Consider the following 14,057-nt stretch of genomic DNA (forward strand, 5'->3'; position numbering starts at 1 on the left):
GTTACGAGGGAAGGTGGAGAGACGGCGAAGGGCAGGATTAAATAAACAGTGTGTGGGCTTTGGGGCCAGGACATAGGTCTGCCTCTCAGCTGTGTGATCTTGCAATTACTTCATCTCTCGGGTTCAGTTTCCTGTAATATGGGGATAATCAAACAAGAATGAGCTACGTAAAAGTGCCTATCCCAACCGGAGGCTCACAGCTAGAGTTAAGTTTTTATCAGTTTCCTGCCTTTTCTAACTTTTGCTGCTGCTGTCATCTTCCACTCTTCCACTAACATACCCCGATTCTCTCCTTGACCTTTTCCAGCTTCCGTCTCTGCTCCTCACGTGAGTACCACCCACCGCTAGGGGGAAGACTAGAAGAGAGAAAGATGGGTGCTTCTCTAGCTCTCCCCGCCTCTCTCTATGATGCCTGCCCGCCGAGCCCCTCCCGGAGGAGGAGGGGGCGCGGAGTCCCGTCACGTGACCGGGGTGCCCAGCGCAGGCGCGGTGGCCGCGTTGCCGTCTCCGGGGCTCCGTCGCCCGCGCCGCTTTGCCTTCTCGGCCCCGGGGGCGGCCGCTCGGCGGTCCTGCGGCTTTCGCTCTTGTCGCTGCGGGCCGCGGGGCCGAGGCCATGTCCCGAAAGCAGGCGGCGAAGAGCCGGCCGGGCAGCGGCAGCCGGAAAGCCGAGGCCGAACGCAAGCGGGACGAGCGGGCGGCGCGCCGGGCCCTGGCCAAGGAGCGGCGGAACCGGCCAGAGTCCGGCGGCGGCGGCGGCGGCGAGGAGGAGTTCGTCAGCTTCGCCAACCAGCTGCAGGCCCTGGGGCTGAAGCTGCGGGAGGTGCCGGGGGACGGGTGAGGCGGGCCGGGAGCGCGGGAGGCGGCGCCGGGGGACGCGCCGGCCATGGCCTGGCGACCGTCGCCCGCTCCCGTCCGTCCGTTCATTCGGGCGTCCCGAGCGTCTCTTGCGAGCCAGCCGCTGCTCTGAGGGCGGGGGGCCAGCGGCGAGCGAAGCGGGCGAGGCCCCTCGGCCCCGGACGCTCGCGGTGACCCCAGATGGTCCTAGTCGTGGCAGCGCGCGAGGGACGTAGAAAGTGGGTCCTGAGAACGGACACTGGCCCACTTTGGATTGGTGGCTGGGAAGGTCTCTCTGAAAGGTGACATGTAAGCTGAGACCTGAGGTCGAGCCAGTCCTTCGAAGAGCGGTCATAATGCCGATAAGATACATAGAAAGAGGCGTGATCCCCACTTGGTATGACGCTTTGTCATCTTTGAGTCCTTACCGTTGGGTACTGTCCCCTTTAACATTCGTGAACTTAGGTCTGGGAGGGCCTGTTGTTAACTGAGCCGAAAGCAGCGTCTCTGAGTCTTACTTCATGGGCCTCAGTTTCTTCTCTGTAAGCAAAGGTGCTTTACCAAGCTTGCTTGGGGCTTGGGCAGGAATCCAGGTCCAGCGTTTTTAGGGGACACGGGATAAATAAGTGGGGGCCAGAATGAGGGAAGGGAAGGAAAAGTAGCTTCAAGAAAGGGGATATGGATCCGGGAGCATGATTGGAAGAAGGAAAAGAGGAGGGGACAGGGAAGGAGAACAGTTAGCATCCCCATGGCAGGAGCAGGCAAAAGGAGGTCTCATTGCCAGGTGTGTCACTCTGACAGAGGTGATGTTAATCACAGCCTGGCTCTTGTTTTTTTTCCTCCCTTTATTTGACTGCTCAGGACAGGCAGAGGGAAGAATAAGATGAAACTCAAGAGCATACAGAATCTCCTTAGATATTGTGGAAGAACATGTTTTTTTGATTCCACGCTACATTGTAATTTATTGATTAAGACTTTATGAACTTGCTCGAATTTACTTTTCCCACCTTTCCTAGACAGTATATGCTCAATGCTTCAAGCAAATTGGATTTCTGTCTGTTCAAAAAGAGTTCACCACACTCTCCTGCCTTGATGTATGTGCATAGGGTGCTGTTAGAGCTTGATTGCCATTATTCACCATCTTCTAGCACCGTGCCTGGTACACAGCAGGCATTCAGTACAGTTTTGCTGAGTAAACGATAGAAATATAAGGGAGGCCAGGTAGCCCAAGCATAAGCACAAGACACTGCTGTATAAATCAAAATACTGGTTGAATACAGTGGAATTGGGGGTGGGGCTGTTGCTTGCAAATGATTGGATTGCTTGGGTCTGCTGTATGAGGCATGTTTTCAATGTCACAGTGTCCAGGACACTGAAGTACTCAACAGAACGTTGCTTATGAGCAGGAATCAGAGCACACGGAATTGCACAATCTTGAGGGGGCTTTCATAAGGGTAGGGAAACTTTGGGGGGGGGGTACTGTCTATCCCCTCCCCCACTCCCCCCAAAGAAAGCCTACTTCTTTAGTTAATTCAGCACACATTGCTTGAGTAAGGTGCTGGGAATACATTTATGACTAAGGTCCTTAAGGAGCTTATAGTTTAGTAAGGGAGAAACATAGCAGTTGGTCTCAGACATTTTGGTCTTAGGACCTCTTTGCAATCTTAAAAATTACAGAGGAACCGAGAGAGCTTTTGTTTATATGGGTTATAGCTATCAGTATTTACTATATTAGAAAGCAAAACAAATTTTTAAAACACAAGACTACACAGACACATTCCATTAGTTATCAGAGTGATAACATCATATATCAGGTAGCCTCTGGAAAACTACACTGTACACTTATGAGAGAATGAGAATGAAAAAGGTAAATAACATCTTAGTTTTGAACTCATGGGTACCCGGAAAGGATCTCAGAGAACTTCCCACCTCCCTGGTTCTCTGGACCACACTTTGACAACAGATGATATAGATAATTAAAATACAGTTTGATGTAGTCTTAGTGACAGTGACTGATTATAGTGGTACAATTGAAAAGGAAGTGGCCAACACTCCCTGAAGTGGTCAGGAAGGCCTTCTCATTCACTCAGTAAATATTCATCGAATACACTGTTCTAGATGCCTCTCAGAGGAGGTCATACTCTGGGTCATGAAGGACCAATAGGAGTATGCCAAGAGAACATTCCAGTCTGAAGAGTAGTATATGCAAAGGCACAGGAACACATTGTTTTGGGGAGATCTGCAAGTTGTTTAGGATGACAGGAATATAGGGTACAGAGTAGAATTAAGGGACCATGAAGCTGCAGAGGCCAGCTTGACTGAAATCCGTGTGTGTCTTACTTTTCTTTTTTTGTAATGTGGCTGGTGGGTATGGGCATCTGAACCCCTGACCTTGGTGTTCTAAGGCTGCGCTCTAACCAATTCAGCTAACCTGTCAGCTCCCTGTCTCTCACTTCTGAGGTCCCTATTCTTTGGATAATGCTAGATAAAATGATAATATTTCCTTTTGTGGGGCTCCATGAAGGTAACCCCCTTCTGTTCACAAGTTCTTCACCTGGGTACCATGAGGTGGACAGGGTAAATGAGATGGTTCAACCCTCTTTAGTATTGTGGCCTGTTGGGAAAATATAGGAAAATGGTCAGCGCCCTTCAGATGTTTGGAATCTTGCTGAGCATTTGATGTAAATATGCACATGCACCCAGGTGTTCCTTGGTTATTGTCTAATGTAACTGTGCATGTGTGCCCAAGTGTCCTGGGTTATGGACTTAAGAATAAAGGAGGAGTGGCTCTGATCTAGGGTGTCCCCCGCCTCTGATATGCCCCAGGGAGGCCGCTACTGCTGCTGGAGGCTGTTGCTGCAAGCTGTTGTTGTCAGTGCCCCCGGGACCCTCCAAGAGGCCACTGCTGCTTCTACTGCTACTGTTGAGGACTGAACTCGTGTAGTCTGCCAGTGGCTCCCGGGATCTTTCCAATTACCTAGTATGGACCTGCATGTGAGAGGTCTATGACCCAACCTGGCATGTGAGAGGTCTGGTGACCCAGTCTGTACAATGGGTTTGAAGGGTCTGAGCCCTAGCCCTGAAAATACAAATGGAAACTTAGTATAACTAAAATAATGAAACGTTTTGGCTTTAGTTATGAATTGCTGTAACCCTACAATGCCTAGCCATACAATTAGCATAGCTATTGCTTTAACAATACAATTGACGTAGTCGTGTAGCTTTACATGGCCCTTTTAAATGTGACAATGACAGGCTTTATTACTACAACAGATGGTGTTTCCTGTGTATGTGATGGATTGGCAGGTATCAACAGATTCTTTATTAATATTTAAGTACTCTCAGGGTAAAATATAATGGTTATGGTACTATAAAAAAAAAAATCGATAGTCTCCAGTTTTCCCTCTTTCCATTTTGGTGTGATTGCAATGCCTAAGATAGCATCGGGCTATAGGCATGTTCATTGCTGGCAAAATGGTACTTGTAGCGTTCTGGAACCTATGGGGGCTTGAGGATGAATTAGCTTGTGTCCTCTAATGTAGCCTTTCCATGTGTTGTCAGTTTAGCATAGATTAAAAGGGAGCTACTTGTGGGGTTTTGTAATGAGTCATGGACCACCTTGTACTTGGCCTGCTGTCTGGAGGATGCACCCACATAAACTGGATTCATTTTCAAAACAGGAAAGAAACAATCTAACCTCGATGTCCTTAAAAATATGACTGGCTATAAGTGTAAAAAGAATCTGTAATTGGATTAGACAGTACAATATTAGTACTCTGATCAATGTCCAGTTGTATTTTAATTACATTACCAGTTAGTAGTGTTTTAAAATTAAAACATTGAAGAGTCACTAATTTTAGCTATTTATCCCTTTCACAAACAAGTAGTTTTATTTTTATTTTGTTTTTAACGTCATAGAATCTTAGTGGTGGAAAGGTATTCACAAATCATCGTGTCTAATTATCCATTAGTGCCCATTATCACCTGTAGAGCAGCCCTGTCTTTTGTGCTTAGCTCATTGGTTTTCAACCCTGGTTAGAATCACCTGGGAGGAACTTTTGAAAAAATGTAGCACCTACGCTTTCCCCTGGATCAGCTACAGTGGTTTTAAAAGTTCCACAGGTGATTCTAATGTACAGCCATAATTGAGAACTGCTGATTTAGAGTCTAGATTCTAGACTAGTGTTTCTCAAACGTTAGCCACGTAACAGCCTCACCTGGAGTGCTAGTTAAAACTCCTGGAAGGACTAAATTGCTGGGCCCAGCCCCAGAGTGTCTGATTCAGTAGGGGTGGGGCCCCAGAATTTTCATTTCTAAGTTCTGAGGTGATGCTGATGTTCCTAGTCAGGGATCAGACTTTGAGAGTGGTACCCAGTACTCTAGCTGTGGTTTGACTTCAAAGAATAGAACAACCCCTCACCCCCTCCTTTTTCTGCACGTTTACTACTCTTACTGCAGGCTAAGAGCCCATTCTTTTTTTTTTTTTTTTTTTGGCATCTGGATTACGGTATTGTCTCATTCTGAATTATTGAGCACTCAAAACCCTCACATGCTGCTTATGTAATTGGCTGTTTTTCGTAAACTCAAACTCAAGTCCTGACAGATATCCCTAAAGGGCAGCGGTTCTCAAGTGGGGATGATTATTTGCCCCCCAGGGGACATTTGGCAGTGTTTGGAGCCATTTTTGGTTGTCACAACCAGTGGGGAGGGAGGTGGTAGTATGCTGGCAGCTAGTGGGTAGAGGCCAAGTATGCTCCTAAACATCCTACAGTGCACAGGGCAGCCTCCCCAATAAGGAATTATCCCCAAATGTCAGTAGTCTGGAAGCTGAGAAGCTCTGCTGTAGTGCTCTGGTGAGGGTATGGACACAGGAAACAGCCCAGATCTCCTTAGAGGTCCTTTGGGCACTAGTGCTTTGTTCTCGAGTATCTTGAGTGTTCTTGCTGGGTTCCCTAAGGGAACCTAGGTCACTGTAGTGTTTCTCATATTTCCTGTGTCACTACCTTGTAACCCTATCAGAAAAAGAAGTGATTTCAGTCATTCTTGACTTGTTTTTAGTGGGCTCAGAGAAAGTTTGGTAAATATAGAAAAGTATATTAAAATAGACTTAACAATTAACTCCTAATTCTATTATCTAGAGATAACTACTGCTGACATTTTGGTGTTGACATTTGAGTGAGGGTGCATGCTAGAGCTGAATTGCCTGGGTTGTAATTCTGGGTCCACCACCTACTAGTTTTGTGACCCTGGACAAATTACTCTTGGGGGCAGTAACAGTACCTGTCTCAGAGTTGTGAGGACTAAGCACATTTCATACATGTAAAGTGTTTAGAACAGTTCCTGGCACATTGTGAGAACTGTTTAAGTGGTTTCCGTGTTTTTTCTTTGCATACATTTGTGTGTGTGCAGTGTATACAGTTTTTTTTTTTTTTTTTTTTTTAAAGATGACCGGTAAGGGGATCTTAACCCGTGGCCTTGGTGTTATCAGCACCACACTCTCCCGAGTGAGCCACGGGCCGGCCCCTAGTGTATACAGTTTTAAACCTACTTTTTTGCTTATATGGAGAACATTTGCCCATGTTACTAAAAATTCTTAGCAAGCATGTTACAATACTGTGAACATGTTAAATGTAAAATAACTAAATACGCATTTTGTACTAAGTTACACCTCTTAAACTAGATTTAAGAATAGGCTAGTGGTGGCACATGGTAAAGGTTTCAGAAAAGTTTGAGAGAAAAGCTTAAAATTAAAAACGTTTTATCCATAGCTTCCTTTTTTTCCTAGGGTTGAAAAAAGACTGCCATTGTTAAGATTTTAGCAACAGACACCTCAGTCTAGTGTATAGAACCCTATATTCCAGCTCCTACTAAAATCTTGTCCCAGACTGATGCAGAGCTTTTTAGTTTCTAATTTATAGAATCTGTCTTACATTCTCCCTCTCCCCTGCAAAATAAATAAATAAATAAATAAGTATAAATCCTTATACATTATACTTTAGATTCCTTTCTTTCTATAACTTCCTATTGAAAACTCACTTTTCTGAGTTGAAAAACAAAAACCTTTTTCTCCACATTTAGGTCTGAAATCCTTCTGAAAGTGATGAGTTTATATTTTGGAATTAGAATATCATGGTTTTTCATTTGGAAGAGTAAACAGTTTGGTTTGAAACTGGGCAACTGTTTGGCTCCAGAATGGTTTTATTTCCTTAGTTTTGAGGATACCAGATTGTGTTTGTCTTGTTTCAGTCTCTGTGTATCTGGGTCTCTGTGTTTGTGATACAGTTTGGAATTTTAGAAGTTTTTGAGGGATTTGAAGGTAAAGATAACTCTATTAGTTTATTGCCAGCATTTTAATTTAATATAAACAAAGTACAGTGTTTAAGGTTTTCATTTGGCAGGAATAACAATGGCATCATTGGGCCAAGGGTGACAGCTGAGGTGGCAAGGGGAGAAGCGTCTTTCTGTAGTACAACTGTTTGTCGTCCAAGTGCTTTCCTGCTTGTGGCTTTCTCCACTATGTTCTTAGGACTCAAACAGGGTATTGACTTGTGCTGGGAGCTTGACAAATTGCCATCTTTTGGGTACTCTTTGGTAAATGGATAGTTACGTAGCTGGGCAGCTGTAGTGAAACTTGTTTCAAAAGAGAGGCAGCAGCTATGACATCATTTTGGAAGGGGATCTGGGAATCATAGCCCTTAGGTGTGGAATGGCCTATAAGGTCTGGTGGTTAGTGTATCACCAACTCCTCTTGTTGAAATGGCTGAGGCCCAGCTGGTAAGTGGGTAACAGTTGTTGCCTCTCAAGAAGGTAATGTGGTTGAATATCTGCCCTAGTGCTCTCCCTGCAGGGTTTGGGAGGAGTACTGGCCTGTTAGGAGTTGAAGCTTTACCTCTCCTGTACATAAAAGATTTCTATGAGATGGCCTGGCACAAAGCATCATTGTTTTAGATGAACCAAGTTCGCTTTTGAAAAGTCTTGACCAACACTTTTGTTTTGACAGCAATTGCCTGTTCAGAGCTCTTGGTGATCAATTGGAGGGACACTCACGAAATCATCTGAAGCACCGACAAGAAACAGTGGACTACATGATAAAGCAGCGGGAAGATTTTGAACCATTTGTAGAAGATGACATTCCTTTTGAGAAGCATGGTAGGTTCACCGTGGGACACTGGATCCTTCAGGAGTAATGCATTGGGTAATTAAGTCCATCTGCATCCCCCACTCTCCAAGACAGGGTTTGTTTATATAAATTATGGCATTCACTTGTTCAACAAATATTAATTTGCTTACTCTGTAGTAGGTGGCATGCTAGGCAGTTGGGAATCAATAGATCAAGATGTATTTGCCCTTAATAAAAATGATGATGTTGATTGACTTGAAACGCTATTCATGGCTTCCTATTCAGTAGGATGGGAGAATCAGGCTGGAAAATAGTATGTGTATACTGATACCATTTTTAAAAGGTTTACACACACAGAAACAGTAGGAAAAATCTGGAATGATACTGACATTTTGTGGTTAATTCTTAGCTACACTTATTTTTCAGAAATCACTTGCTTTCTTTAAACTTCTTTTATAAAAGGGAGATAATAAAAGCATCTATCTCATAGGATTTTTGTGAAGATTAGATAAAATTAAAATAAGCTCTGAAGTATTAGCCATCTGGGGATGGTGGGTATATTAGTCCGTTTTGTGTTGCTTATAACAGAACACACAGAACTGGGTGATTTATAAAGGAAAGAAGTTTATTTGGCTTACGATTCTGGGACAGCTGCATCTGGCACGGGCCTCAGGCTGCTTCTACTCATGGCGGAAAAGCAGCAGGCAGCTGGTGGGTACAAGCAGATCACATGGTGAGAGAGGAAGCAAGATAAAGAAAGAAGGCGCCAGGGTCTTTTAAAACAACAAGCTCTCGCAGGAACTAATAGAGCGAGAACTCACTCATTAATCTCCCCTCCTCCAGGGAGAGCATTAATCCATTTATGAGGGATCCACTCCCATGACTCAATCACTTTCCAAGACTGCCACGTTGGGGATCAAATTTCCACATGAGTTTTGGAGGGGCCAGGGGCGGAATGTAGTGGATTGAATTATGTCCCCCCAAAACTCATTGAAGCTTGAATTGTGTCCTCCAAGTTTTATGTATTAGAAACTTGGCCCCCATTGTGACTGTTAAGAGGATGGGAAATCCTGTTATGGTAATTGTAAAGTTGGGGCCTTGAAGAGGTGATTGGATTGTAGGACCATGCCCTAGTGAATGGATTAAAAATGGTGGTCAAGGGCATGGTTCTCAGGGCTTTAAAAGAAGAGGAGATTCTGTCTCTCTTTCTCTCTGCTTCCACCATCTTGCAATGTGAGACCCCTGGGTCACTGTCACCACCCTCAGATGGACATTGGACTTCTTAGTTTCAGAAACTGTAAGCAATAAATGTTGTTTTTCTTTATAAATCACCCAGTTTCAGGTATTTTGTTATAAGGAACACAAAACAGACTAATACAGTGAGACTACGGATATTTTAGATTGGCTTCTGTTTATATTACTGTTTATTTATTTTTTATTGGTTATGAATATTCATGGGGTACAAAGCTGTCCATCACCGCTCATGCCCAAGATGTGATAGCCAGAGATTTTTCTGTCTTTTAAATGATTGTGTGTTATGTTTATAAACAGAAAAGTCAATAAAGTCATGTTAAATTCTCACCAAAAACTCAAAAACAACCTGTATTCTTTGAGGCAAGTCAGTTAGTGATTTTAGTTTCTATTTAATAGGCACAAATCTAGTAAGAAAATATGAGCTTTTAAACTTTAATTTCAACAAATGTTTACTGAGGATCTACTATGGCAGGTGCTGATGTATTTGTTTTACAAATAGCATTTTCATCACAGGGCTCATATCAGTCTCTTATCAGGAGAGAGATGGAATCGTTTCTGGGTTTTAGAGAGCTAACACTGGAGGCTGTGTTGAGAATGGATGGGGAGAGAGACTGAGAAGGGAAGGACTAGTTAGAAGGCTCTCCACATTGGCCAGATGAGAGAAAAGGAGAGTCTCCACCAAGGGAGCTACTGAGGATAATGAGTAGGGCCCACCAGGGCACAGTTTGCCAGTAAATTGACAGGACTCATTGGAGATGAGGAGGGGAGAGGAAGGAGACAAGGTGATTCTGAAGTTTCTATTTGGGGAGTGGCTAGGTAGCTGTACTGTTAGCAAGACAGAGGGCAGCAGGAGTACATTTGGGAAGGAGGCTCTTAGTGATCCCAAAGCCTTTTGCATCTCTCACTAGGAAAGAACTCATTCATTAGGCACCAGACACACAGCAGCAAAACTTACACTGGGTAGTTTATACTAGGCACTGAGTTCTAGTGGTCCCTCTTCCAATAATCACTTTTTGTCTAGCAGATAGACACAGTTTATACATAGTCAGCAGTTTACAAATTAAATGTATATGAGTGTGTATAATAGAACAAATTTTATAATTTAGTGCTGTATAAAATGAATTGTGTCATTGATTCAGTTAAAGTATCATTTTGGGTGAAATGGGTTTTAGTTTGTGATGTGAAATTCCACTTTGAACATCTTGAGTGAAGGTCATGTGTTTGGGGGTGTGGCAGGACAGAGAATCCAAATCTTCAGTTGCCAACATGATGATCCCTTTAGATGTACCGTGGATAGGTGTTTTCTTGAAATGTCACTGTGCATGCCTGATGGTTGGTGCTGCGTAAGAATCTGAGCATCAGCGTGAGAAGTGGCTTTGACTGCCAGAGCAGAAATGAGAAGTAACCTAGAAGTCTGCCCATGCTCCTTGTGTGTCAGTTGAAGGCCAGACTTGCTGTATTTGTCACTCTTAACATAGTTACCTGTTTTTATTGTCTGTCTGTCTGGTTATTCTCTGAGATTCGTGAGGGCAGGGACTCTGTCTTTGTTTCTCAATGTGTCAGCATCTGGCATCTGATAGGCATTCATAAAGTATTTGTTGAATGAGTAAATGAATGGCGCACTGAACTGTTGAGGACCCGGGTACACTTCCATCTGGCTGTACCTTTAAGATTCTTCTTTTCCTTCAGACTGTGACTTCAGAGAATTGACAACCTGTTTCTCCCTGATTATACAAATATTCAGATCAGAAACCTGAGTATTCTTAATGTTCACCCCCCTCCCTCGTTATAACCAGTCATTCACTACTCTTGTCACTGCTGCCTCGGTAGTTTTTCTCTCACTGCTACTCCCTCATAAAACCCGGCCTCTGTGGACATTTGCTTGGATTTCCTCAGTACTGTTTGTACTGGTTTCATTGTCTCTTGACCTCTTCAGTCTGTTTTCCATATTGCAGCCAGAATGGTGATCTAAATGTGTTTTTCCTCTATCTAAAACCTGTTGGCGGCTTCCCAGTGACCTCAAGATAGAGTTCAAACTCTTCAGCCCTTGTGGTCTGTGATTTTATTTCTCTACCCTCATTTCTTGAAATTTCTCTCCACATTTTTTCACTCCCTCCACACTGTCTCAGCATTCTAAGTTCCCACCATACTGCGTAGTCCATAGTCTCTCTTTTGCCTCTACTTGGAACATCATCTCCATTTCTCCTCTAACTGCTGCTTGTCCTTTGGGTATCAGCTTAGTTGTGTCAGTTGAGAAGTTTATCTGATACACTTTACCTCCCATCCCCACTACCACACTGGCTTATGCTCACAACCTGGAGTCAGCCAAACTGCAGAGTTTGAGGTTGCAGTCCTTGTAAGACTTCTTCACTTCTGACACCATCTGCAAGTTTGGAGTTTCCCAAAACTACCCTCAGGTTTGATAATTTGCCAGAAAGACTTGCAAAACTCACTGAGAGCTATCATATTAACAGTTACAATTTATTACAGGAAAAGGACACATCAAAATTAGCCAAAGGAAGAGACACATAGGGCAGTCTGGTAAGGTTTCTAACATGAAACTTTTGTAGTCCTCAGGACATATTATTCTCCTGGCATCTTGTGTGTGAAAGTACACAGTACACACAGAGTATTATCAACCAGGGAGGCTCATCCCAACTTTGGTGTCCAGAGTGGTTTTTTTTTTTTTGGGGGGGGGGGAGGGTTGTTGATTGCTTGTTTAAATGGAAAGGGACTTATAGCACATGGCTAGGATCAAGTGTGGTGGAGGGGACCACCATGAGTAACGAAGACTCCTGTCACCTTTGGAAATTCCAGAAGTTTAGTGATCACCTCCCAGGAGCTGGGGATAGAAGCCAAATTCTTTACTATATATCCCCTTCTCAGCTTATGCATCTGCCTGTCTTCATCTTTTCGTTGTTTGCCTCCCCCCACTGGTTGTAAACTCCTGGAAGGCAAACTGATGGAATGGCCAAGAGCCAGGGCTCGAAGTTAGGCTGCCTGGGTGAAATCTGAGTTCCACTGAGTACTGGCTCTGTGACCTTGGGCACAGTGGTGACTATTCTGCACCTCAGTTTCCTCATCTATAAAATGGCATGCATAATAATGCTTCTTTAGAGGGTTATTTTGAAAATTAAAAGTGATAATCTATGAGAAGTGAGTAGAGTAGTGCTTGACACATATATAATAAGCATTTATTAAAGCAAGGTGTTATGATAACTGTGTTTATTATTACATTTCCAGTGTCTCTTATATGGTTAGGCATATAGGAAATACTCAGCAAATATTTATTGAAGAAATGATTAAATGGATCCTTTTTTTTTTTAATTTTTTTTTTTATTTTTATTTTTTTAAAATTTTATTTTGTCGATATACATTGTAGCTGATTATTGCTCCCCATCACCAAAACCTCCCTCCCTTCTCCCTCCCCAATGGATCCTTTTTTTGATGAATGATTAGTGCCCTTATGAGTAGCAGTTTGTATTGTTCAACCAGCTGAATTTCTAGACTCTGACAAACTAAATGGACTTTTCAGATGTATACTCTTTTTTCTCATTATTTGGAATTAAATAAATACCAATCCATGTTTGCATTTGGAGTTTTCCACTATAAAGACTCCATTTTTCTTTCTTATCTCCATGCAGTGGCCAGTTTGGCAAAGCCTGGTACTTTTGCTGGCAATGATGCAATTGTAGCCTTTGCAAGAAATCATCAATTGAATGTGGTGATTCATCAACTTAATGCCCCATTGTGGCAGGTAGGTCACCTGTTGAAGAATTTATCTTAAGCTCTTATTTATAAATTAGCTTTGGGGATATCCTAACATGATGGTGCTTGACCTGCAATATTGAACTGTATAAAGTAACTTGGACTGGGAGCCTAATGACAGGAATCTTGTGGTTTGGAATTAATCCCTATGCCATGTACAAAGGGAGGCTGGAGTATAATTCAGAAATCTTTAAAAATGCTGTAAATGTTACTGAATCAGTTAAATGTATAATTTGGAGACAGAGAGCCTAATATGGAAATACTTTAGGTAATTTCATGAAAATATCTAAGTGAGAATATAAAAGATTGGTGCATACAAATTCTAGTTTTGAAGTATGCCCATTCCCATAAGTATTTGTGCACCTTAAAAAAAATTTTTTTTAATTCAATTTTATTTATATTTGTTTTTGTGGGGTTCAGTATGTTGCTTCAATACATGCATATCCTGCACAATGATTCACTTAGGGTAGATAGCATAGTTTTGTGCTGATCTGTTCACTCCTAATCTTCTCCCCCATCTCCACCCCTCCCAGCCCCTGGTAACCATTATTCTACTCTCTACTTTTTTTTTTTTTTAAACACACAAAGATTAACATCCTTATTGCAAAAAGAACTCTTAAAAATGGATTAGAGCAGAAATTGGGTGAAGGACATGAGCGGATGTCACACACTCCTAAGAATACACGTGGTTTCTAGGATCTGGTTGTGGGCAGGGGTGGGGCTGGCCCAGCCATCTCTCAAGACCTCCAGGATCTGATTGCGGGCAGGGTGTTGGGCTGGCTCCATGACTGGCTGGCGGCAGGGGCTGCATTTCACCTCCTTGGACATGCCTGTTCCAGTCTACTCATCCCTAACAGTCTGTTGTTGCCTCACATGTTTAAATAAAACCTCATGTGAGCAAACTGCACTCTCCACTGGCGGCTTTTTGTGCTTTTTAGGGGAGGGAAACAGACCAAATTCATCATAATTGCCATTGCTGAAAAGTATGTTCTGAACAGGAAAATTTATTTCATGGCCTAGGATGTCAAGCTGTATTTCTGTGCTTTGCTCGGCTATACTGTAATGGTTCCAATGGGTTTCC

The 14,057-nt window shown here is 43.2% G+C and overlaps 1 protein-coding gene across 1 annotated transcript in view; it reads left to right on the top strand.

Moving 5' to 3' along the window:
* Positions 1–497: 497 nt before the first annotated feature.
* The window catches only part of OTUD3 (OTU deubiquitinase 3), a 29,247-nt gene continuing 15,687 nt past the window's right edge, over positions 498–14,057 (top strand). The window contains exons 1-3 of the mRNA XM_063105426.1: positions 498–834; positions 7,835–7,983; positions 12,853–12,965. Of these exons, the coding sequence (XP_062961496.1) occupies positions 614–834; positions 7,835–7,983; positions 12,853–12,965 (483 nt within the window). The 5' untranslated portion in view covers positions 498–613. The remainder of the gene's footprint in view (positions 835–7,834; positions 7,984–12,852; positions 12,966–14,057) is intronic.

The sequence above is a fragment of the Cynocephalus volans genome, chromosome 8 (assembly GCF_027409185.1).
Source record: "Cynocephalus volans isolate mCynVol1 chromosome 8, mCynVol1.pri, whole genome shotgun sequence".
In the NCBI taxonomy this organism is placed as follows: Eukaryota; Metazoa; Chordata; class Mammalia; order Dermoptera; family Cynocephalidae; genus Cynocephalus; species Cynocephalus volans.